Source organism: Triturus cristatus, chromosome 8, assembly GCF_964204655.1.
Source record: "Triturus cristatus chromosome 8, aTriCri1.1, whole genome shotgun sequence".
NCBI classification, from domain to species: Eukaryota; Metazoa; Chordata; class Amphibia; order Caudata; family Salamandridae; genus Triturus; species Triturus cristatus.
The window spans coordinates 354,023,778-354,049,105 of NC_140591.1; the positions used below are offsets into that span (position 1 = coordinate 354,023,778).

Consider the following 25,328-nt stretch of genomic DNA (forward strand, 5'->3'; position numbering starts at 1 on the left):
CACACTGTTGTTTGCAATCAATTACTTGCTCCTACCCCCTAAACGATTTGCATTTACACTCGATTACCCGCTTGTGCCCAGATGTGGACCCAGATGTGCTCGCTCTGGGTATGACGCCATCTTCATTACGTTGCATCTTCTGCAATGTCTTAGCACATGACGTCTCATTCACTCCCCCGTGTCTCTTTCGAGCTGCACTTGGGGTGGGGGGTGGAATCCCTTTCCATTCTGACACCACTTTACTGGAACAGCCTATGTGAAGCCTCTACATCCAGTGTCCCTCATTGGGGCCTCAAATGTGGTGCTTTGCTGCTTGTTCCTTTGTTCAAAGTAGGTGGCTTCAAGCCTTGGTGTCCACCATCTCTTTGTTCCCGCCCGCAGTCTCCAGGGGTTGGCTCTGTCAGCTTTGAGAGCGGCCTTTGCATGAGCAGTTCCGCAGCCAGACACCTCTATCATGCTTTCTGGAAGTGTTCTTCAAGCCCAGTTTAATCCGCCCCATCAGGACTGTAAGTCACCATCAAATCCTCATGTGGAGTCTTAAGGAGTGGAGTGCCATGTGTCCTCTTTGCTAACAGGGCTCCTACACCATCAAGGGTTCTTTCCAGATAGGTGGAGGTAGCAGGAAACGCATCCTAATTCTACGCCATCTTGGCTACCAACTTTTTTAGCTTGGTTGGTGGTGTCCATTGTCTCAAGAGCCTCATGCCTTATTCACAGAACAATCCTTTAGAGAAATGTACTCTTTCATATCCTTGAGTGGCCCGCCATTAACTTGCTTAGGTGCATTCTGTAAGGCTTTGTTGAATATTTGCCCCTTTCCAGACAATCCTCTGAATGTAGCTGAACCTGAATCATTATCTGTAGTTAAACTTCTTGGGAAAGACCTTGATACACTTGGCTTCCGAAAACATGAAAATTATCGAAGAGTCGGCATTAGAGAAAATAAGATGGTGAGGCAAAGTGACCCCTCTACCTGTAGTCCGAGTCGTGGGCACAGAAAAGAGAGTTAAAGGAGAGAATCTGAGAATAGGGAAAGTCAGGGAAGAGAAAGAACTCTCCAACTTCAGCCCCAGAACTGTTCCAACTTTCCTAGTCCTCTTTAAAGCCAAACACTCCCTTAATAGGTGGAATGGTAGACTGTTGTGAATTTTGTATCACTTATCTATTGCTATTCCTTCGAAGCTACGTGTACACAAATGACCTGCCTAATCAGCAATGTATTCAGTCTGATAAAATTCCTTTGAGGTCGATGGTCTCTAAAATATTTGTTCTAAGTGACCCAACACCCACTCAATTATTATATTATAGCATTTCTTGTAGTAATATATCTGACAACATTCCTACAGGTTTAAACACGTGTTGCTGTTTTGAAACGGTTTCTCATAAAAACCTTGACTCAGTCTTCGGTGTAAGCCTCAAGTTATTGTGTTTAATCTCTATTCCTTGCGCTCATACACAAACCCTTCCAGCTTTTTTTCCATTTTGTGAGTGAGTAAAATAGCTTTATTTCGACAGTTTTGTCATAAAAGCACAACAATACAACACATCACACAATAAATAACAAATAATACATTACTATTACAAGGTAAAAACTTATTAAATTCCATATACTGTCTAATATTTAAAAGTTATAAAAAGAACACATTACTGTAACAACTGTTTCCTTGCAGTTCTTATCCTCCAAGCCCAACCCAAAAATTTAGCCATACAACAGGCAAAAAAGGGACAGGCTATGAGCGCAATATGCTTAAAGCTTCCAAATGTGATCCTGTGCCTAGTCTCCTACATAGAGGCTTCAACCATCTCGACCTGGGCGCAGAGTAAGCATGGCACTCAAACAACAAATGAGCTATAGACTCCACCCTTGAGTCACAAAAGGGGCAATAAGGAATGGTTTGGAATGGAGGTTTCCAAGTAGACGTGAAAAATCCTAGAGGAAGAACACCCACCCTGAATTTAAAGTATAGTGCTCTGTCACCCGGGTTAAGGATTGAGTCAAGGTAAGGTTCTCTAAAAGGGATCTCCTTAACTAGCAGGAACTGGGCGACAGATTTGCAATGATTAGGGTTACGCAACCTCTCATTATCCACCCAGAGCCAATAAATCTTCTTAAGCATTTGTTTTGAGGGTGCTGTTCTGTTGACCCAAGCCTCTCCTAAGCCCAGCTCATAAAGAAGTCGCTTAACCTCCCTGAGCCAGATTACCTTATACCAGCCAGATAAGGATAAAATTTCGCTGAGGGCATCTGCATAGCTACTCAATTCAGGGACGTTCCATATCCTGGCCCATAATAAAAGGGGACGTAGCCTAGCTTGCTCGGAAATTGGGCGTGTGCCTGCATCTAGCAAGAGAGGAATTGTGGGGGTGCTGTGGGGTAACTTCATAAGATCTTTATGGAAATTATTTTCAAGGTGTGTCAAGATGTCAACTCTTTGTGTACCCCACAGTTCCGCACCATACAATACTGCACTCACCACCCTTGCCCTGTAGATATCAAGTGGTGCCCCAATAGGTTTTAAAGCGGAGGCACGTTGTTCCTTGAGCAGGGCCCCTGCGACCCTCTTGTGGGTCAAAAACACCTTTTGGTGGTGCGCCTTCCAACTCATATTAACACACAGTCGAATACCTAGGTAGTCGAATTCGTTGACTCTATCAAGAGAGACAGAGTCCAGGGTAGGAGGAACAACCGCTTTCCTGGGAGGGTTAAGAACAAGGAATTTGGTCTTGCTTATATTTATAGACAGGCCCTTGGTATCACAAAAGGCCTTAAAGCTGGAAAGCAACTTTTGGATACCTACTGGTGACTTTGAAATTAGGAGGGTATCATCCGCAAAAAGGAGCGTAGGAACTTTCCTACCAGCCAAGGATGGTGCATCTGACGGCTGTTGGAGCAGATGGTCCACCACTCCGTTAACATAAAGAGAGAACAGAGTGGGGGCAAGCACACATCCCTGGCGGACGCCCCTATCTACGGAAATACGAGATGTCTTCTCCCCCTGGGTACCCCATCTAATCTGGGCAAAGTTGCTATCATGGAACTTTATGAGCAAGGCCAACAAATAGGGAGGTAAACCCAACCTACCTAAGACATTCCACAATTGAACTCGAGGGACCAGGTCGAAGGCAGTTCGCAAGTCTATGAAGACTAAATACAAGCTGCCCCCGCCCAGCACGACCACTTTCCAGTATATCATTAAAGGCGAAACGTCTGTTCGATGGTGCCCATCCCTGATCTAAAACCTGCCTGGAAATCTGACAGAACCTGATTTTCTTCAACCCATTGCAGGATCCTGCCTAGTATCACTTTGCCCGCAACCTTTTGAGATGAGTCAAGCAGGCTAATAGGGCGATAATTGGCTGGGTCGTCCCGACAACCTTTTTTAAAAATAGGGACGACCTCAGCGCCCCTCCATGAGTCAGGGAGAGGACCTCCCAACACAGCCTCATTCAAAAGTGTGGCAATTAATCTACTCCACGGTAATGGATATTTTTTCAGCAAGTCGCCCGGAATACCATCCGGTCCAGCAGCCTTATTAGATACAATACAACTGATTGCCCTTGCAACTTCCTCAGTGCTGAAGGGGCAGGCAATGATGGGAATCTCGGCTGGTAAGCTGGCGAGAGGGCCCATGTTTAGGTGGGATTCCCCACTATGGACAGAGTACAGTTTGGAGAAGTGGGCAAACCAGAGATCACCCGGAATGTTACAAGTAAACTGGGAATCAAGAGGTTTGTCCCTAGCTCTCAGCAGATCCCAAAACCCCTTGGAGTCCTTCCTGGCGCTTGCCTCCACTAGGTCCCACCAAAAACTGTAATCGTGGGCCTCCCTCGCCTCCGCCACAACTTTTTTATAAAATTTCCTCGCCAATCTAATATTGCCTGGAACCTTACTTTTCACTGCGGAAATGAGTTCCCCCTTGGCAGCCCGACATTTAGAAGAATACCACTTATTTCTTGCCCTAGGAGCACCTTTCGCGGAAACCTTCACGCTGGCTTGGGGTATAATAAACAAATCACTTAACACCGCAATGGTTTCTGTGAATATTGGTAAAACAGTTTGACTGGTGACACCCAGGGCATCAAGGCGCGGCCCCACCGCTACCATAGTGGTCCCTGCCTGTGCCAACCTTTCCTCATCCGCTACTACTTTAGCCCACTTTAAACGCCTGCCACAGCACGAGGGAAGAAGCTCATGGGAGGTTTTCCACTTATAGGGGATCTTAACTGAATTCCCAACCTGTCAGGGCGAAATCAATGTTAGGGAGAGAGGATTGTGGTCACTATCACAAGACGCAATAACCTCCATATAATAGTGAAGTGACCACAAATTGTAATTCAACACAACATAATCTATTCTGGAAGTGTGACCCATCCTGTTGTAGGTGTGCGCACCCAAGGGATCCGATTTAGATCGACCATTAGTTGGTCTTAGGTCATGTTCCATACAGAGTGCATTGATGTCTACTGCACTCTGAGACCATTTAGGAATCGGATCTATGGTCAGGGTGGGAATACCTCTCCTTGTGTCCTCATCCCAAGTGTTCAGGATATCCTCCCTAGCCAATGGCTCAAAGCAGCAATTAAAGTCGCCTGCAAGAATAACATAAGAATCAATACTGCAGGCGGCTAGATCGCTGCTTAATCCTATAGACGATAGAGTGGATAACCCACCCCTGGCCCCTCTTAAATAAAGGTTAAAAACTTCCAGCTTCCTACCCCCTGGGCATAGAATGGTTATCCACTGGAGATCGGGAGAGTGCGTAGACTTTTGGCTTACGCTTAAACCTAAAGCTATATTAACCCATATAAGAAGGCCACCTGACGGGCGACCTTTACATCCGTATTGATGGGAAGCTGGAACAAAGTAGGTCGTAAAGCCCACTCTATGCCTAGGTTCGAGGCACCACGTTTCCTGCAAAAGACAGATGTTATAGGAGGCTAAAAAAGCATTCCATTCAGGAATTTCAAAATTACGAGCGAGACCTGCCACATTCCAGCTTATAATCTTTAGCAAGGGGTCGTCTGCGGTAATCTGCCTTGGAGGGTTATCTAATGTAACCAAATTGGACACAGGTCCTGCCCTCCCCACAACAGATCTATTTAGCTTAGGCAGTGGGTCAAGCTGGTGGTGATGGGGAGCCATTTCTGCATCAGTCAACTTCCTAATTGGTGGAACGTTCTGAATTGGAGGCAGGGGAATCATACAAGATGGGTCCAGTTGATCCGTTGCTACTAGGGAATCAAAAGTACTTAACGTGTTCAAACCCGCCTCTATCGGTAAAGGAGTAAACGTACCCTCTAGACTTGGAAGGCTAACAACCGGAGGTTCAATCGGCATAAGAAAAGATTCATTGTGCCCCAGAACGTGTGGTAAAGGAACTTGGGGAACAGGATGGCGTGCGAGTCAATCTACCTCCTCAAGCCCCGCAAACCGATTCGAAGTGGGGAAGCCATTCCAGATTGTGGAGGAATCTTGGAATTTTTTGGGATGGCTCCTCCAGTTATGGTGGTGAACTAAGGACCAGTCTTCTTCGCTTGTATATCTAGGGCGCGGTGGGTAGAAAAAGGACAAAGGCCTAGGTGTAACAAGAGATCCTTCACCAATGGGGCAGGAGCAGATATAATGTGCCGTATGTGGGTCCTCAAAGGTCACCACTATACAGTCCCCGGGACTAGATTTCCTTGAGGGGCCTACCCAGGGGGTTCTGCGTACCATCAGAATTTTGCTTCTCTGTCCGATAGGAATTGGTCTGTTCGCATTAAGCCAATGAATTGTCTTATTCTTCAAAGACCAGTGGTTCTCATGTTGGCCGTTTCCTAACTGGGGGACACCCGTCAACACAACCACATAGTCATTGGCCTCTGGAGGGAGATCAATATAACCCCCTCTAAAATTATTCTTGATAGGTGGGCTCTTAGTTGGATGTAGCACCACTTCACTAGGAGGGGGACTATGCGGAACACCTGCATTGGGTTTAACTGGTGGCTGAGGGATGAAACACTTAGGAGCCTTGAGTATGGAGGTGGTGGTACTATGATCCACACCCACAGACCCCAATGTAGAAACCGATCGTGTGGTAGCTGGTACTAGAGGGGAGGCTTGCGGGACTTGAGGAATTAAAACATGGGGTGGTGGCTCGACAACAGGAGAGCCCTGATTTTCAAGACTTCTCAGGCCGAGAGTGGCCAGAGCAATAATGCTCTTTTCCATCTCGAGCAAATTGTTCTCAATACGTGAGAGTCTGAGATCGAGAGGGGAAAGAAGTTTCTTAAGGGTTTCCCAAACTAAACCTATAAATTCCCCATCATTCCTATCCACGCTCCCTGTATGTGAGCCCTCAACCTCTGCCTCAGTGGCCGTAGGGTCAGTCGAGAGAGCAGAAACTAACCCCTCTTTGACTCCCTCACAATGTGGTTGTTCCCTGGACACACACCCTCCAATAGGATTTAAAACCGGAACACTAGTCGAATTTAGGTGTTGTGCATTCGCAATTTTGGCCTTCTTACGACAGTAAGCAGACCGAGAGGTGCATTTTCTTTTAGAATGGTGATCTTTACTAATAGTGCGCCTAGATGGAAACATTATAGAGATGGAATTATTAGAACTAGCGTCATGCCTAGGAGGAATAGTGGGGGGATTCACTACGCTATCCTGAATCAATGGCTCTAAAGTGGGGGGTAGTGGAGGAAAAGTCGGGGAATGATGAACATCAACTTGTGTAACTACACAATGGGGGATTACTGGACGCACCAGGGTAACCGCAGTGGCTATATGGCCCAGGGAGGATTTTTTTGACAAATCAATTACCTGGGACAGTCTCCTGGCAGATGCCAATTCCAGGGAAACACGAGTCTGGAGTTTGGAAATTTCATGGTCTATAGCTGTGTTGGTACGAGTAATAAAATCGTCCATAGGACCATTGATTGGAGGGCCGCCGTTTGCGGCCTTACTCCGTGTTAACCTGGTAGACATAGCTTACCAACCACAACAACGACAACCCCCTGACTTAACTGTGGGAATCAAATAATAAATAGTATGGCAATTAGGCTCAACACAGAACTGTTGGAATAAAAAACGAAAGAGGGTAGCCCCGACCAGACCTCGCAGACCTCGAACGGCCTCAAACGGCCCGCTCTTTGCCCGGTCTTCGCCCTGGGCGCGTCCCGCTGGCGCGTCAGAGCGGGAGTCTTATGCTGTCGTGAGAGCAAGGAGAGAGGCGGGGCAGGGAAGAGGAGTCAGGTGTGCAAAATCAACTAGCCAGCAGGCAGGCACCCTGGTCCTCGCAGTCCCGGTCTTCAGAGCCTCTCCAGCGTCCTCCCTGAATGCAGCAGAGCGTCCACGCCACTCGGGGGAAATCAAGCAGGGATCAGGGCAGTTCCAGAGTGCACAGGTCAGTGGCAACAAGCGACACCATTTTAGTTAGGGATCCATTTTGGATTGGTAACAAAAAAGAGGAAAATGCGCACATGCGCTTTTTATTTTTGAAAGTGGATGAGGGGAAGCAATCTGGGGCAGAAGCAACATTGGGGCACGGGTGGAAGGTGTAAGCAACCCAGAGGGCGTGGGGTGGTGGGGGGGCTAAGGAAAGCAGAGGGATGCAGTGGATAGGCTCGCCAGGGCATAATCTTCACTGGAGTTATTCAGTGAGTGCATGATATGATTCAGTTGCCCAATGTGCATCGTACACCTACCAGGAATAAACCCAATTTGATCTTCATGGATAAGGGTTCCCACCACCTGCAGGTTTCTGTTTGCTAAGCAGTTTTATATTGGTATTCACAATTAACAAGGATCGGTATGCTGATACTAGGGAATGATCTATCTGAAAGAAACACGTAGTGATAGATTCCTTACCTTAGAATTACCCCCAGGCGTCAGACTGGATCTGAAAAGTTTTCGTCACCAGTACTCCTGCGCATCGGTAGGCATCGTCGTGCGGCTCCGCGTGCGTCGTTGGTGCCGGGATGACATTGCTGGAGTTACTTAGACACGCCCACGCACACTGACGTCAGTTCTTTCTTGTTCCGTTCCAGTAAGCGCGGATCCGGGAAGAGCTAGTACCCCCAGTCATTTTTTGGCTGAGTTTTTTTTAGGCTTTTTGTCTCATTTTTTCTCGAGTCGGTTGACTCCTGGTGTCATTGGGATGCCCGGGTTTAAGAACTGTGGGGAATGTCACCGCATGATGTCGGTGACGGACCCACACTGCGTGTGCCTCTACTGCCTGGGGCGTGACCACGACTCCAAGTCGTGCCCCGACTGCTGGGCCATGGCGCCGAAGACTTTGCGAGAGCGGTCCTGAAAGTTGCTGGAAGTCCGGCAGTCGGCTCCGCGCCGCTCAAGGTTCTGGTCCCGTGGGAGGTCGAGGGACCGGTCGCAGAGCCGTTACCATCATTCTTCTGGACTAACGCTCCGCACTCGGGGTCAGGTAAGTCTGAGCATTCCAAAAAGAAGTCAAAGAAGCGTCGTCACTCCTCGACTTCCCCTCGCCCGTCGTGGCTGAGGGTGCGGGTGGTTCCGCCATTTCAGCCTTTTTACGACTTCCAGATCAGCCTTCCTTTTTCCAAGTCCCCTGTTGTAAATAGATTCTTAAAAGTCATTACTCATCTTTTCCCTCCTGTTCCTTTCATAATGCCTCAGTGGGACTTGAACCTGGTTCTGACCTATTATTATTATTATTAATGGCATTTATTAAGCGCATGGTTGCACAAGGAACAGTGCGTCCCCGCGCTGACAATCCCACTAACATCTCACGAGCGTAGCTCCCGGAGGAGGAGCACTAGGGCCAGGGAAAACTATACTGAGTATGTCATGGGGAAAAGATGGGTTTTCAACCTTTGTCTGAACCTAATTTCGGACGGTTCCATCCTCAATTCGATGGGTAGGTCATTCCATCCTTTACTGGCAAGGTGTCTGAAGGACCGTCCTCCCATCCTTGCTCTGTGAATCCTAGGAACTACTAATAACATACTGCCCATCGACCTAAGAGGGCGTGAAGGACGGTAAATAGGAAGCAAATCCTGAAGATATGAAGGTGCTTTTATATGAGCTATGCGATGGGTAATGCACATCGTTTTGAATTTAATTTGTTCCTTTATTGGAAGCCAATGCAGGGAACGCAATGCCTGTTTCCCAGAGCCCCTCCTAGGGAGACTCAGGACGAGCCTGGCAGCTGCATTTTGGACGCGTTGCAGCTGCATTAGACCTTTTTTACTGAGTCCACATAGGAGGGAATTCCCATAGTCTAAATGGGAGGCAACCAAGGCATGTACCATTGTTTTCTGGTACTAGGAGGCAGTAGGTCCAGGATTTTCCTCAGGACCTTCAAAATGCCAAAGCATTTACCAGCAACATTGCCCACATGATTTGTGTACGCTAGATTAGAATCAAGGAGTATGCCGAGGTTTTTGACTGTGTCTACCGGGACAGGGACAGAGCCCAGTTCTATGGGCCACCAGGCAGATGTCCAGATGGAAGGACAAGGGCCAACAATAAGAACTTCCGTCTTATTACCATTGAGGCGGAGATAGTTCTGCTTCATCCACCCATCAAGTGCCACCAGGCAAGCCGAGAATTTCTCAGCCTCCACAACTGGATCACGAGACAGGTTGATCACCAGTTGTGTATCGTCTGCATAAGAGACTATGGCAACACCATATGACTCCACCAGTTTGGCAAGGGGTTCCATGTACAGATTGAATAACGTGGGGCTCAAAATCGAGCCCTGTGGAACCCCTTGTCTAAGACATCTTATACTGGATTTACATGGGGGACAATGCACTTGAAATCTCCTGTTTTTAAGAAAGGAAATCAACCACTCATGGGCATGCCCGATTATGCCCTTCTCGCTCAGACGGTCCAGTAATACGGAATGTTGTGTGCTTCCTTTGAGCCACTTCATAACTGTCCTCTATGTGTTCTCACTTTAAAGACTGCTTTCCTGGTTGCCATCACCTCTGCCAAAAGAGTGAGTGAGCTCCAGGCTCTTTCTTCTAAACCTCCTTTTCTCTCTGTCCATCCGGACAAAGTTATTCTAAGGACTATTCCATCTTTTCTGCCAAAGGTTGTCACTGCCTTTCACATCGGGCAGACTATCACTTTGCCCATCTTCTTTCCGCCTCCGCATCCTTCAAAAGAGGAAGAGCGACTCCACGGTCTGGACCCAAAACGTGAGCTCTCAGTCTCCCTCAGCCGCACACAACAGTGGATAACCAACTCTTTGTTTGCTACGTGGGCGCCAAGAAAGGTCGGGCCGTGCACAAGCGGACCATCTCTCGGTGGGTTGTTCTGTGCATTAAGGCTTGTTATTCTTTGGCTAAAAAGGAGCCTCCGGTGGGGCTACGCACCCATTCTACCAGGGCGACGGCAGCCACTACTGCTTTGGGACGGGGAGTTCCCTTGCATGACATCTGTCAGGCAGCTATGTGGGCCTCGCTGCACACGTTTACCAAGCATTACTGCCTGGACAGCCAAGTCTGGAGAGACTGCTTCTTTGGCCGTTCTGTTTTCCAGGACTTTCTGGTGTGATTTTGGTTCGCAGACCCACCACCGGGGTTGGTATTGCTGGGGTATCTATTCTAAGGTAAGGAATCTATTACTACGTGTTTCTTTCAGATGCCCAAGTTACTTACCTTCTGTAACGATATATCTGTAAGAAACATTAGTAGTGATAGATTCCTTACCGCCCAACCCATTCTCCCCGTTCGGCGAACTGATCTTAGGATTAAGGTCATCCCTTTCAGGACCCTAGTTGCATGGCACCAGTGGTCAGTTTCTTGCATGGCTCTGCGTTCTGGCGTGGAAAGTCGTGTACAGAACTGCCGTCAGCGCGCTTGGGCGGATTTAAGTAGCTCCAGTGACGTCATCCCGGCGCCAACGATGCACGTGGAGCCGCACGACGCCGCCTACCGACGCGCTGGGGTACTGCTGATGAAAACTTTCTGGATCCAGTCTGACGCCTGGGGGTAATTCTAAGGTAAGGAATCTATCACTACTGATGTTTCTTACAGACATTTCGTTACCAAAGGTAAGTAACTTGGGCTTCGCCTCTTTAGGAATCCGAATAATAGTTACTTCTGTCTGTGAGGGTTGGGGAAGTTACCATGAATGCTTACCTCCTCATATATTCCCAGCAGTTTATCTAGAAGCAATGTTTGTGTTGCCCAGTATGAGCCATCAGGGATACAATTTCCTGTGTTTTGTGCTTCTGCATCCCATCTAAAGCCTCCTCGAACTCCTTAATAGAGAGTGGGACTTCCAGACCATTGCGCTGGTCTGTCATTAATCGCATCAGCCTCACCACACTTAAGGAGTCTGGGATCTTTGTCTGATTGATTTGATTTGTATATTTTTAAAGCGCGCGAATGCCTGGTGGCATCTTGGCGTCTCTGTATGTTATTGGGTTGGGCATTGATCCTTGACGAGTAGTCCATACATGAGTCATTTATTGCTCACTAGCTACTCTATTTGGTCCTCACACCTGATGCAGGCTAATCATTTGTGTGTGGTTTTTTGCATTTTAACAACCATGAGACCATCTGACCAGACTTGTCACCCTCCCTAACAGTATTAGCCTGCAGTGAGTGTTGGGTGTATTCGTCTACTTTAGCCAGGGTATCCTCACTGACATTTCTTGTCTATTAGTTATGGGTCCTACCAAGGTCCAGTACTACTTTCTTTTCTAAGTCCACTATTGTTTTGTCAGTGCCAAGAGTGTACATATCAGCTACATTCATACTCTGGTAAGCTGGGAAATACATTCCTCCAACAGCCACCTTGTAGTACACCCATTTCCTTGCTCTACTGCCCGTCGTCTCATGATTATACTGAAATAACTAGTTGGTATATCACATGTGCGAAATGAAGACTTGATCAGTCAGCACCTAAATATTAAGTCTCTAGGGCAATTCTTTGGGTCTAGCATGTAAGTGAATTAATGTAAAGGTCAGTGGAGAGTGGTCAGAGTGGAATCGGTTTAAGTAGGTCAAGTCACCAAATTTCACTAAATCCTCTTTCCTTCCTAGCATGTAGTCTATTCTGTCGTGCTTCTTATGTACTTGGAGGTAATAGGAACTTTTTCAATTGGTTGTTGATGCCACCACACATCAATCAAGTTAAATTCTCTCATTATGTATTACTAGAGCGGTTTGCGCTCCTGCTTTTGTTCCGTATATGGGGTGCAATTTTATCCATATACATATTCAGGGCACAATTGAGATCTCCTGCCCAAATTAACCTCATCCATATATACGGGGACACTGCCTGCATTACAGACCCAAAGAGTAACTTTGGGGCATATGTATTTACCAGGCAGATTAAATTACCATCCAGGAGACGGAAAACAATATTGTGTCTTCCCTCTGGGTCTGCCACACATTCTGCTCTTTAAAGGCAACTGCAAAATCAATCCATATTAGTACACAACTGGAGTAATTTAAATGTTTGGCTGCGAATAAATGCCCCCTCCACTTTTTTCTCAACTTTACCACACTGAAATTTATCAAATGCATTTCTTGAAGCATAACTTCAATTTTGTTACGCCTAAGGTAAGCATACACTCTGTGCCTCACAGTGGGCCCCGTACATTCCACGTTACCAACATTCTCTGCATTTCGGCCTTTATCTAACATGCAATTCCATCCTCCAGTCCATATCTGGTTTCTTCCCTTGCCCCTTAGCTGCATGAGAGAAAGTCAGGCCTGCCAGGTGTGTGTTGCTGAACACCTTAAAGCAGGTAGAACAGCACCACACAGTGCCCTACCATGCCGTCTAAATAAAACAGTGAGAAGGAAGCAAATACTAGAGAAGGCACTCCACCCCCTCCCCCCCCCCCCTCCAAACACACACACTCTTATACAGCAACGGTCTCATGGTGGGTGCCTCCTCTACCGAGTACCTAACGACTTAACTAACTGTAACTATCCAGTGATCAAGCCATGTCGCTGGGTGCCTTGAGTGCCCCAAACTTGTCCAAGCCCACCAGCTTTTCTAAAGAGGTGGAGAATTTGTGCATTGGTCCATTTAAACCCCCCTCACCCCCCCAATAATCGTTACCAGTCTATTCTGTCCCCCATAACAGTATATAGTATACATGGAGTGCTTCAAATGGGCAACAAAAGCAGTTTTAAGCCCAGAATTCGAAGTAACATTCGCTCATTGTCCATGCATAACAATGTCTTTAGATAATTAGGTATTATTGTCCTGATTCTTATCCACATCATAGCCTGTTTGTTCAGATGAGGCAGAGGGTATCCAAGAACACTCCACATGGTGTCATCTTTTTTCAAGTCTCCTAAGTCGGGGAGTCCGAATACTGGATCTCCTTCAAAATGCAGCATTTTTTATAAGCAAACCTCCACACAGACGTCATTGGGAATCGCTCAGTCAGCATAGAGTGAGCAAATTTAGCAATTAACTGACAAATCACAATACAGAATTATACAACAATAATAATGCCACCATACCGTCACTAGGCCCTAATTCAAACACACATCATGGCTGCTTTAAAATCCAAGATGAGTTCGGCCTTCTTTGGGGATAGTTTAGCCAATTACAGAAAGTACAGTTATGTCAAGTGCACCGTTTACGTTTTAGTGCACAAATGTTCATAATATTTAGCAGCTCACAACAACACGCATGCCAGTACTGATACTAAGTCACTCAACATTCCATAAGATCACACGTGACACTCAATGTGACCGAAATATTTTTTTTTGTTTATTATTTCATTTCTTTAAGTTTGACCTTCAAATTGGAAACTCAATTTTTGAGGGTTTCAATGGTTTTCACAAAACCATACATTAGACAAATTCTACATAAACCACACATTTTTACCCATACATTACATGTATTACATATATTTTGCATCAAACTCATTAGACAACACAAAACATGACGTATACAACACATTCAACATTTCAAATGTAAACAAGGTCGAGTTCAATATTTCTAAAGAAGTGATCACACATAAAATAGAAAAATTAAAAAGTGAAACAAATAAGAGATGGAGCCCAAATTGGTTAGGATTTTTAGCACAATTTGTTGACAACCTTAGTCTGAGCAGCCACCAAACAGTGTACTACTCAGGGTCCCCAAACAACTTCAGCAATCTTACACAAAAATTTCGAAATGAAAGGAGGGTTAGCTCGATAGTATACTTTTACACACTTGTGTGGTCATATTGTGGTCAAAGCGTTTCGAATCCAAAATTGATTTAATAAGGTTCTCCTCGGGACCCAGAACTCTAAAGAGCTGAAAAAGAAAAAAAGTGTTTCATCTCTTTTTTGTTTCCCTTTTTATTTTTTCCTTTTTTATGTATGATCACTTCTTTTGAAATATTGAACTCGAGCTTGTTTACATTTGAAATGTTGAATTTGTTGTCTACGTCATGTTTTGTGTTGTCTTATGAGTTTGATGCAAAATATATGTAATACATGTAATATATAGGTAAACATATGTGTGGTTTATGTAGAATTTGTCTCATGTATGGTTTTGTGAAAACCATTGAAACATCTAAAACTTGAGTTTCCAATTTGAAGTTCAAACTTAATGAAATAATAAACAAAAAAAATTATTTCGCCACATTGAGTGTCACGTGTGATCTTATGGAATGTTGAGTGACTAAGTATCAGTACTGGCATGCGTGTTGTTGTGAGCTTTATATTATTGGCTTAGCCTTGCTGATTAAGGGCCAAAACCCTCTTTAGTTGATTATAATATTTAGCACACATTTCTATATATTGTTATAATCGGCTTCATCATGTACCCCTCCTAGAAAACAATCCTCCACGAGTGCCCTGTCTGCCAGATTTCCAGAGTCTCCTAATAGAATTTCACCAGTAAATGACATTGTCTCCGTCAATGAGGTCACCAGTAGAACTACAAATAAGTTTAAGGTAGAGTGATATGCTCCGGTCTACATAACATACAGTATTTTTGAGACTTTACTTCTACAGCCATAAGCTAGACCCATGGTAGCTCCGGCACCAGGTCTTTTGGAGACAGTGTTGTATACCTTCCTGACCTTAGTCTCCATCAAGCCATGGATAGCCAAGCGGAGAAGTACTAACTTCCTTATTCAGATCTGATGTTCTTAGAGACTACTCTTCCTGATTCTCCTCTTGTGCTATACCATTTTGGGCTACTCGTGAAAAAGAAAGCATACTGGTGGATGCAGTGGGAAGAAAACTAAGCTACTGCTTTAAGGATTCCCTATTCTACAGCCTTATTTGGCCAATACAATAGAGAACTATCAGATTCACTGGAATGCTTCTTTGATTAACTTCTCAGGATAGATAGAGGAGAATATACAAAAATGCTAAATGCGGGAATGATTGTTTCTGATCAAACCATCCGCTCTGCAAAAGACTAGGCTGTACTGGCCACGCAAGATATCTACCATGGCCTTACCGTTAGACGTAGAATTTTTCTTTTTATTGGTGATCTTGTTTGCATATTATGTATATATAGTTGGTGCTATTTCCTGGAAATTAATACTCAGTGAGGGCAGAGTTCTTATGTAGATTAATGAACTAAATTGTTGGGTATGTATAAATATGTGGTGTATAACCTGGTTCTACACGACTCTACTAACCTGATACAATCTCCATTGTAAGCTCACAAGCACATTTGTAGCTGATCTTGGCATGTTATTTGATTCTTGAGCAAGCACGACCTTAGTTTGTTACAGACAAGACATTTTTTAAAATGTCTGTTTGTCCAAGGGTGTCACAGAACAAGAGAAGAACCATAATCATTTCACAAAAACATACACCAAACATCACACGTATCTTTATGCTGTAGACCGTGTTCAATGACCACAGACTTAAAATACTATGTTGGAGAGAGGGGAATATATCTAATCACTAACCAGGTTGAAAAGGACATAGATGCATCAAATCTCTCTACATGAAATATCTGGTGAAATGCAGACTTGGAGAATGTGCGCTCTAATCGGAAATAACTGCATTACTTGAGAAAACCCCTATATTCCTCAGGAAGTCTGTCTGAGCCAACTAGCCAGAAATACAACTTTCCCATTGCGTTGTACTCCCAGCGTTCCAGACCAAAACAATACCCCTACATCCAGCAATGTTCTCCTCACCATGTGTAGCTCCTCATTTGCACAGTTTCTGGACTCTGATCTGGGACCAGTAGAACCCTCCTCTGTTTGTTTGACTACTTTTGGCTTCTCAGCTTATTATCGCAATATAACATGCCACTTTTGAAATTTTGAATTATGTTTTGGCATAAGAGTTAAGCCCCGGCGTAGCAGCTGATCCATTGATAAGTAATCTATTCTCTCATTATTCTAATTTAACTTTTTAAGCGTGATGTGATACTTTAATTAATAAATCTTGCTAGACAGCAATTATTGTCAGCGTTTCTGGGATGCATCCTTTCCTTCCCCTTTGGGCTTTGTTACAGTGAATAATTATAGGTCAGACCTCTAGGTATATGAATATTACTACGTTCTGGTCCCTCTCCAGTAGAAGATTTAATCACTGCAAAAGTGATCAGTACCCCTGCGCTCTGGTAGGTGGTGGTCGGCTTTGTGTGCCATCGTCTGTGTCATCTGCACCAGAAGTGACCTATGCGGTACCTATATAGGCACCTCCCCAGTGCGCTGAGGTCAGTTCTTTTCTTTTCACACCAGTCAGCGCAGATCCAGAGAGAGCTAACCCCAGTCATTTTGTGACTGACCCTTTTTTAACTTTTTGTTGAAAGCTCCTTGCCGCTCGAATTGAGAAGCCACAACGGTCTCCATCCTGATTGAGAGGAAGGTCTCGGGATCAGTTGCGGGGCCATCGATCTTTGCCGAAGTTGTTTGGGCAAGTCCCACAAGAAGCAAAAGAGTAAGAAATCAAAGAGGTCTTTGACTTCACCCATCTGTTGAAGTTATCCAGTGAGATGAGGGAACATAGTCATTCGAGGCCTGGCTCTGCGGTTGAGCCTGTGCCTGGGCCATCTCCGTGCCTCCCCAAGTTTCTGGGACCCGCCCAACTCCGTAAATTTTATGAGGCCATGGACCACATATTTGGGTGACCCGTCCCTGCTGGCGAGTCTTCGGGACCTGTGAGTTTGGCATGGGCCCCTACTGGATCCCTGCCAGCAGTTCCGGAGCTGTCAGTTCCCTTGGGTCCACGGATGGGTCTGGACTGGCGCTGGTCATACCACCTGGACCTTCCCCAACGCCGGTCCCAATGATGATGTCCCGGCAGCGCCATCCCCATCCTCATCCCGGACTCAGACACAGAGCCAGAGGGGCGTTGCCCGGCGCCAACTGTAGCCTTGAGACCGGAGCCTGAGCCCTATTCCTACAGGTTAGCACTTGAGAAGTATTGGGAGAAGCCACTGGATCCTGAAGAATACCAGTCCCGAGACCCCAACATGGACTGGTGTAAGAAATTGGCAGACAACAGTGGACTGGACACCTCCCCAAATACTGGCATGGTCTCTCCCTCTACCATGGCTACAGAGGAGGGAGCCTCTTTTGCTATGGTGGTGGGAAGGGTAGCCGAGGTCTTAGACCTTAGCCTGCCCTCACTGGCAGTCAAGACTAATGTTGTGTCAGAGGTGCTTCAGCTGTGAATTACCTCCCCATGAGAACTACTTCTCCCATTTAATGAAGCCCTTACAGAGGTCCTGCTTAGAACCTGGTCCAAGCCCTGCACAGGGGCTCCTGTGAACAGGACAATTGTCCTCCACCATAGTTTCTTCACACTACCTTGGAAAGCTTGGTGGTCCTAGCCTACACTTCCTGTGTAAATTCTGGTGCATTCCCTACCACACTACCGAATAGGGAGGACACCTTAGGCAAGATTTTTTTTTTCCACCAGCCTGGCACTGTGGTCCCTGAACACCAAGTGCCTTTTGGACCATTACTCCGATGCACTGTCTGATTCGGTTGCTCAGGTGCTGCCCATGGTCCCGGAGGAGGCCCGGGCCATACTGTCTGAAGCTATGGCAGACAGGAGAGATACAGCCAAGTTCACGAACAGACCAAGCAACCTGGAGTTTTGTATAGTGCAGCTACTCATCCGTGAGGGTCTCAAGGCGCTGAGGGGGAGAGGGCTTCTGATCCGTCTGGAAGTGGAGGTTCAGTCGAAGAGACAGGTCTTCAGATCCTTCCTGACTAGGGCCATCCACAGGGATTGCCTGAGGTGGATGGCGGCGAGGTAGGAGAAAGATCTTCAACTGGTTCAGGTCTTGTGAATCTGTGGGACTTTGGCCAGGGCAAGTTGGGCGGAGCAAAGTTGTCAGGTCTGTACATGGAATGAGAGGCAGTGATTCAGATATGCTGGTCCTACATTGTGCAGAGCTTTGTAGGCATGTGTGAGGAGCTTGAAGCTGATCCTCTTGTTGACAGGGAGCCAGTGGAGTTGTCAAAGGTGTTCTGTGATGTGGCTGCAGCGGGGGATGTCGAGGACCAGTCTGACTGCAGCATTTTGAACGTGCTGTAGTTTCTTGAGCTGTTTCTGGGTGATGCCGGTGTAGAGTCCATTGCTGTGGTCGAGTCTGCTAGTGGGGGCTGGACAACACGACTCGCTAGGCAGAGCGGTTTCTTCGTCTGTGGTCTTACGGAAGCAAGCCTGGCTGAGGATGACTGGCTTTTCAGGGGATGTCCAAGCTTCGCTTATGGACATGCCCTTTGATGGCTCCCGTCTCTTTGGAGACAAGGCGGACTCGGCGCTAGAGTGCTTCAAGGATAGCAGAGCTACAGCCAGGTCCTTGGGCCTTTCTATGGCCCGCCCGCCAATCCCGGTCTGCCTTTTGCTCTTTTCATGGTGACAGAATGGGCTTCTTGCCATGTCTTTTTCCACCCAACCATCACAGCACGCAAGCTCCCCAGTCTCTGCATGGCCAAGGATGCGGTAACCTAGACCCTGTGGGTCGAACAGCCAGTGGTCTGGCCAGTCTACCAGCCCCCAGGCAGCCGCAGCTTCCAAACCACTTTAGTTTGCCCTCCAACCATCATTGGCAACCAGTGGAGAGCAGGGTACGCCGTCACCTGCACCACTTGAGTTTGATAACAGCAGACCACTGGGCTCTTAAGATTGTCCAAGGGCTACTTCCTCCCCTTTGTGACTACCACTTAACCCACGCCAGCCTCTTGCGGCTGGCAGACAGAGGACTGTCTCTTCTAACTCCACAGGGAGTGACTGTGCTCTTGCCCAAAGGAGCCATAGAGAGGGTGCTGATGTCAGAAGTAGGTTGTAGTTGTTATTCCCGTTACTTTCTGGTGCCCAAAAATGATGGAGGCTTTCGTCCTATCCTAGACTTTGGTCTTCTCAATTTCTTCCTGAAACAGGAGAAATTGAGAATGCTACCACTTGTTCAAGTTCTTTTGGCCTCAACCCAGGAGACTGGTTGGTAGCATTGGACTTGCATGATGCATATTTCCACATTCCAGTCTTGCATGCCCACAGGCGTTACCTACGGTTCACAGTGAGCCAGTGCAGTTACAGGCTTATGCTCCTGAACAGCAAGTCTGGGATACTCAGGCTATGATCCCGATGTTTTAGGCTCTATCCTGGGTTTCAGTGAGACTGACTGAGGCTGCTGGGCCTCATGACCTCCTACAACATGATTGTGCCACATGCCTGCTGGCATATGTGGGCTATGCAGTGGGACCTGAAGTTCCAGTGGGCGCAGGACCTAGGGAATCTCTCTGACATGGTCCAGCTCTTAGAGGGAATTGCAAAAGATATGCAAAGGTGGTTAATAACTATGATTGGGTCAGCAGCAGACGCCTGTCCCTTCCCCATCCAGAGCAGGCAGTAGTGACAGATTACTGGGCTGGGGCAGCCATTTGAGAGAGGTGGAGATCAGAGGCCTTTGGTGGAATCCAGACTCCACATAAACCTAAAGGAGCTCTTAGCGATCCGGCTGGCATTGAAAGCTTTCCTACCCTCCATCAAGTGAAGGCTAGTTCAGGTGTTTACGGACAATAACACCGCCATGTGGCACTGCAACATACAGGGCGGGTGCGGTCGTGGACCCTTTGTCAAAAGGCCCTGCGCCTCTGGACATGGCTGGAACGTCAGGACATATTCCTAGTGGTTCAACACCTGGCAGACACTCTGGGAGGACAAACTAAGCCGAAGATGCCTAGCGTGTCACGGATGGTGTGTCCATCCGGAGGTGGTGCAAGGTCTCTTTCAGCAATGAGGAGAGCCTTGGTTAGATCAATGCGCCACTGCTGAGAATGCACAATGTCAGCACTTCAGCACGCTGATGTTTTCAAGAGGGCTCTCACTCGCAGGAGCTTTTCATCTCGAGTGGTGCTCAGGCCTCCTTGTATGCCTTTTCTCCCACACCACTCCTGCCCAGAGTTCTCAAGAAGATCAGGAATGACTGGGCTCAAGTCATCCTTGTGGCTATGGATTGGGCTTGGAGAGTTTGGTATCTCGAGCAGTCAAGAATGGCCATCGATCCTCTGAAAAGGCTACCTCTTCAGGAGGATCTTATGTCACAGCAGCGGGGAAGGATTCTCCACCCGAACCTTATCTACGCTCCGCCTTCATGCGTGGAGATGAACGGCTACAGTTGACATCATTCGACCTTCCGCCCGAAGTCAGCAATGTTATCTTGGCAGTCAGGCTTCCCTCCACTAAGACGATATATGCCTAATGCTGGAAGAAGTTTGTGGCATGGTGTGCAAAAAGGCACCTTTTCTGCTCCTCTTTCTCAGGCCCTTATATTTATTCATTCTCTTACCCAGCAGACTCTGCTTTGGGCACCTTAAAGGTCTATCTTAATGCCATCTCAGACTTTGTACAGTTGCCAGATCAGCCATCTCTGTTCAAATCCTCTGTTGTAAATAGCTTTTTGAAATGTCTCCAACTTAAGTTTCCACCTTCACCCTTTATCATGCATCTGTGGGACCTCAATCTCGTACTGACATTTCTGATGTGAAGTCCCTTTAAGCCACTACACAACTGTCCCCTCAGCCCCCTTACCATCAAGATGGCCTTCCTAGTGGTGATAACATCTCGCCGGAGTGTCAGTGAATTTCAGGCTTTGTCATCTAAGCCTTCGTACCTAACCATCTTTCCAGACAACTGATTCTTCTCACTAGAGCTTCCTTTCTACCAAAGGTTGTCACTCTGTCATGTAGGCCTGTCCATCACCCTACCTATCTTTTATGCTCCACCGCATCCGTCTTAGGAAAAGGAGAGACTCCTTCGACTGAACCCAAAAAGGGCATTGTCGTTCTATCTTAACTGCACAAAAGAGTTCCCGGTGGACGACCAATTCTTAGTGGGATATGTCGGAGCCAAGAAGGGAAAGGCTATGCCAAAACAGACCATCTCCCAGTGGATTGTGCTCTGCATTAAGATCTGCTACACACAGGCCGAGAAGCAACTCCCTGAGGCTTCACATGCTCATTCCACCGGAGCTAAGGCTGCAACCGCTAGGTTTGCACACGAGTTTCGGCAACAACGTGGGCTTCTCTTCACATGTTCACCAAGTACTACTGCCTAGACAGTCGGGTCCATCGGGACGGGCACTTAGCCCATTCGGTCCTGCAGTTCGTTTTAGTGTCAAATGGTTTCGCAGACCAACCCCTCAGGGGAGGTATTACTTGAGTATCTATTCTAAGATAAGGAGTCTGCTGCTAGAAGTCTCTATCAGAGTAACAAGTTGCTTACCGTCTGTAATGCTTTATCTGGTAGTGACTATCTAGTTGCAGATTCCTTACCGACCAACCCATTACTCTCCACTCTGTGAACAGATTTCTCGGGTCAAGGCTGCTTCCCTTTCAGGGCTTTCATTTACACACCAGTGGTGCAGGTTCTACGTGGCTCCATGCTCCTTGCATGGAAAGGTTGTAATAAGAAACTGACGTCAGCGCGCTGGTGTGGCACCTATATAGGCACTGCTCACATCCGGCACGGAGGATGCCACATGGAGCTAGACAACGCTACCTACCAGCGCACAGGGATACTGCTCACAAAGAATTTCCGGATCCAGTCTGAATTCTATTGTAAGTAATCTGCGGCTAGATAGTCTCTACCAGATAAGGCTTTCCCGAAGATAAGTAACTTGTTCTTCAGAGCTCAAGTCTCCTGTCTTACCATAGACAGGGTAAATAAGGGAATAATTGGTCTAAAGTAGCTATTAATTTGTATGTTAGTGTGTATGCTTGTCATTAACTATGCTATTTTTGCTGGTTTACAGGTATGATGTGGAAGTTGATCAAAGCCAAAGGTCTGCTGTCAAAAAGATAATGGAGAGGGATGACACAGCAGCGAAGACACTAATACTTTGTTTTTCCCAGGTCATTAGCATGGGGACAAGCCTGTTGTCTCCAAATGGCAGTAAACCTAATGTGTCAGATGTAAATAAAAGCATGACAGTCATTGAAGTTACAGATGGATGGTATGGGATAAAGGCTCTTTTAGATCCACCTCTTTCTGCACTCGTTAACAGAAAGAGGCTTGCTGTTGGCTCCAAGATCATAGTGCATGGGGCAGAACTTATTGGCTCTGATGAAGCTTGTACCCCACTAGAAGCTCCTGAATCTCTGATGTTAAAGGTAACTGAAGTTATTTTATTTTTATTGTTAATGTATTTTTACTGTAAACTAATTGTTTTAATATTTCATCCTTTGCTTAGTGAAAATCAGTCTACAGTCAAATGCCTGTTGCATTAGTTGTAAAGTAATTCGTGGTTGGCATTGTTGACTTCTTGAAGCAATTATCCCAATTAAAAGAACTGTTTTCAATTCAAACACTGTTTCGGAAATATGTTTTTTAGATGGAGGTAGTGGTTATGCCACCCTTAAAACCTAAAAGTGTAGGGGTGCAAAATAACTACAATCTAGAAACAAACCCCTTTATTTTATGACCTGTGGTTCCACACCAAATGTTTTACCCTCTGTTTATGCCTACATCCAATCTGTTTTTGCTTGTACTAATGGACTATCCATACCCGTATCAGGGTCAACCTAAGTATCTAACTTAAGTATCTTTACACAGTGTAAGTTGTGGTCACTTTAGAAATATTGGAGCCCATTCATGTGTGCACCATGTCCGAGCTCTGCTCTCCAACACCAATCAGTTTCTAAAGGTCATTGTCTTTATTCAAGGGAATTTGAGGTTTTTAAAGTGTACATGTTAGTCACTTAGCAAATTCTTTTTAGTTTTCTTGTTTTTCTCATTAGTGATCTTGACAACTTCCAGGTAGTAACTTAGCAATTTTTTTTTACTTTTCTTGTTTTTCTCATTAGTGATCTTGACAACTTCCAGGTAGTAACTTAGCAATTTTTTTTTACTTTTCTTGTTTTTCTCATTAGTGATCTTGACAACTTCCAGGTTTCCTTGTTCCCCTGCCAATTGGTCAGATGAGAGAATAAAAAAATTTGAAATCTTTCTGTCCATCTTCTCATAGGCTGATTCCATATAGACAACGTTTTGAGTGCCAGGATACCTAGCATTCGATGCAATCCTGTTTTTGTGGTAATCTGTCAAGTGTCACAACTGTACGTTTTGGGAGTACATTATAAAAGACTACTTTGAGTTAGAAAGTCTTTATCATACCTTTCTGAATACACATGCCAGATGAGAAGTAGTTGCAGTGTCAGTGGGCTGCTCTTTTTAGTGAACCAGGGTTGGACGCAAAGTGCCCACCAGGGATATATCATGAACAACTTCCAAGTGAACTCTGAAGCCTGGTCTAAATTCTCTAAAAACATGATTTGTTCTCTTTGCCTCCATGAGCGATACTAAGAACATAAACCATCCCTGGGAAGTGTTCAGACTTGCTCCAACATTCACTGAACCAGCGGACCTGGCTCTCGCTACATGTGTCCTGGTTGGGAATGGGAGCTGGGCCTGCTAGGAAAGTTTTAGAAACATTAATGCTGAACAGTGCATTTTCTAGCAAGCGTCTCAGATAAGTTGGCTACAAAGTGAAAGCTTTTAGAAGCACATCCTATAAAGAGAACAAAAGCCATGTTTTAAGTGTTAAGAATATGCTGCAGTACCCACGAACACTATTTCTCCACAGTGCAAATCTCACATCTTCTAATGAGAAACGTGTACACCTGGCCATAACAAGAAATGAGAAATTGCATAGAAATTCAATCAACCTGTATATGTATTTATTAGTTTTTATATCGCAAACAACAAGGTTGCAAGGCAGTCAAGAGCTACGTCTGTGAAGGGTTTTGACTTGGGCTATGTCTGCTGCACTGTATGATCTGGTGGAACACCATGGAGATAGTAAATGCAGGGCTTATCCTGCAAACAGAACGAGGGACTAAATCCATGCCAAGTAATCTGGTTTGTGCCCTTGAAGGAGCTGTTGGGTCACTCAGATATTGAATAAAATAAATTGTGAGCTGCAGCTGGGGTCCTGTACTAGCCATAGGCAGATGTTGAGAATTTTTCATTATTCTTGTCTGTGGAGACTTCATCCATTGAAGCATTGTCATTGTAGGAATTCCATCCTGCCTGTCACTTTTCCAATCAGCTGTTCTGAGCACTTGATGCCATTAATCAGGATGAATAATTAATCTTCAGGGAGGTAATAGTTCCTGGGACTTCAAATCGTGCAATTGTGATGCCCCTCTTTGAAAGGGTAGCTCAACCAAACAACCCTTAGGCCATTATCTAACCTGCAAACAACTTATAAAGGAGTAGTTCAAATACAAATACATGGAACATAGATCAAATATGTGATGAGTTCTTTTTGACAATTCAAGCAGATTCCAGTTGAACACTTTGACCTTGTTCTAGAACTAAAGGGAGCAAATCAAGTTAAGATACTTCTTATCCCACTTTAGACCATTGGAGCATAGGGTTCTAGAAAGTCCATTGCAATCACCATTCCTCTTTAAAGATTAGGCCTTCCCACTTGATTGCATCCCCAGAGCTTACAACCATATTAGATCCAAACCAGTGGCTCCCATGTAAGCAGTTCAGCTGGAAAGGGCACTGATGATGGGGATTTGTAATGAATTTAGTAATATATTGAGTTGATTGAGGGATAGTAGGTATTGTATCTATGACTCATCATTTCATCCCAAAGTATTTCAGCTGAGCAAATAAACTAGAAGACTTACTCCAGAATAGCTCATCTGGTTAAAAAGAAAGGGTTCACTGTGACCATGATCCAGAAGTAATCAAGAGCTGCAATTTCTGGTTCAAATTTGGTAGGCATATTTTGGCTTTTTGCTACATTTCACAAAGGGTGCCCCTTGGTTTAAGCCATGGTTTTTCCTTCATTGTACTACACTTATGTGAATTATGAGTATTTGATGCTTCCAGTGATTCAGGCTTTAGTGTGAAGAGCAGTATATGTTTTAAAGAAAGGAGATCGTTTA

At 45.7% G+C, this 25,328-nt stretch overlaps 1 protein-coding gene across 5 annotated transcripts in view; it reads left to right on the forward strand.

Annotated features, from left to right (window-relative positions):
* The window catches only part of BRCA2 (BRCA2 DNA repair associated), a 740,135-nt gene that overhangs the window by 402,872 nt on the left and 311,935 nt on the right, over positions 1-25,328 (forward strand). For all 5 annotated transcript variants that reach the window (XM_085621674.1, XM_085621677.1, XM_085621676.1 and 2 more), the window contains exon 19: positions 22,181-22,538. In XM_085621674.1, the coding sequence (XP_085477800.1) occupies positions 22,181-22,538 (358 nt within the window). The remainder of the gene's footprint in view (positions 1-22,180; positions 22,539-25,328) is intronic.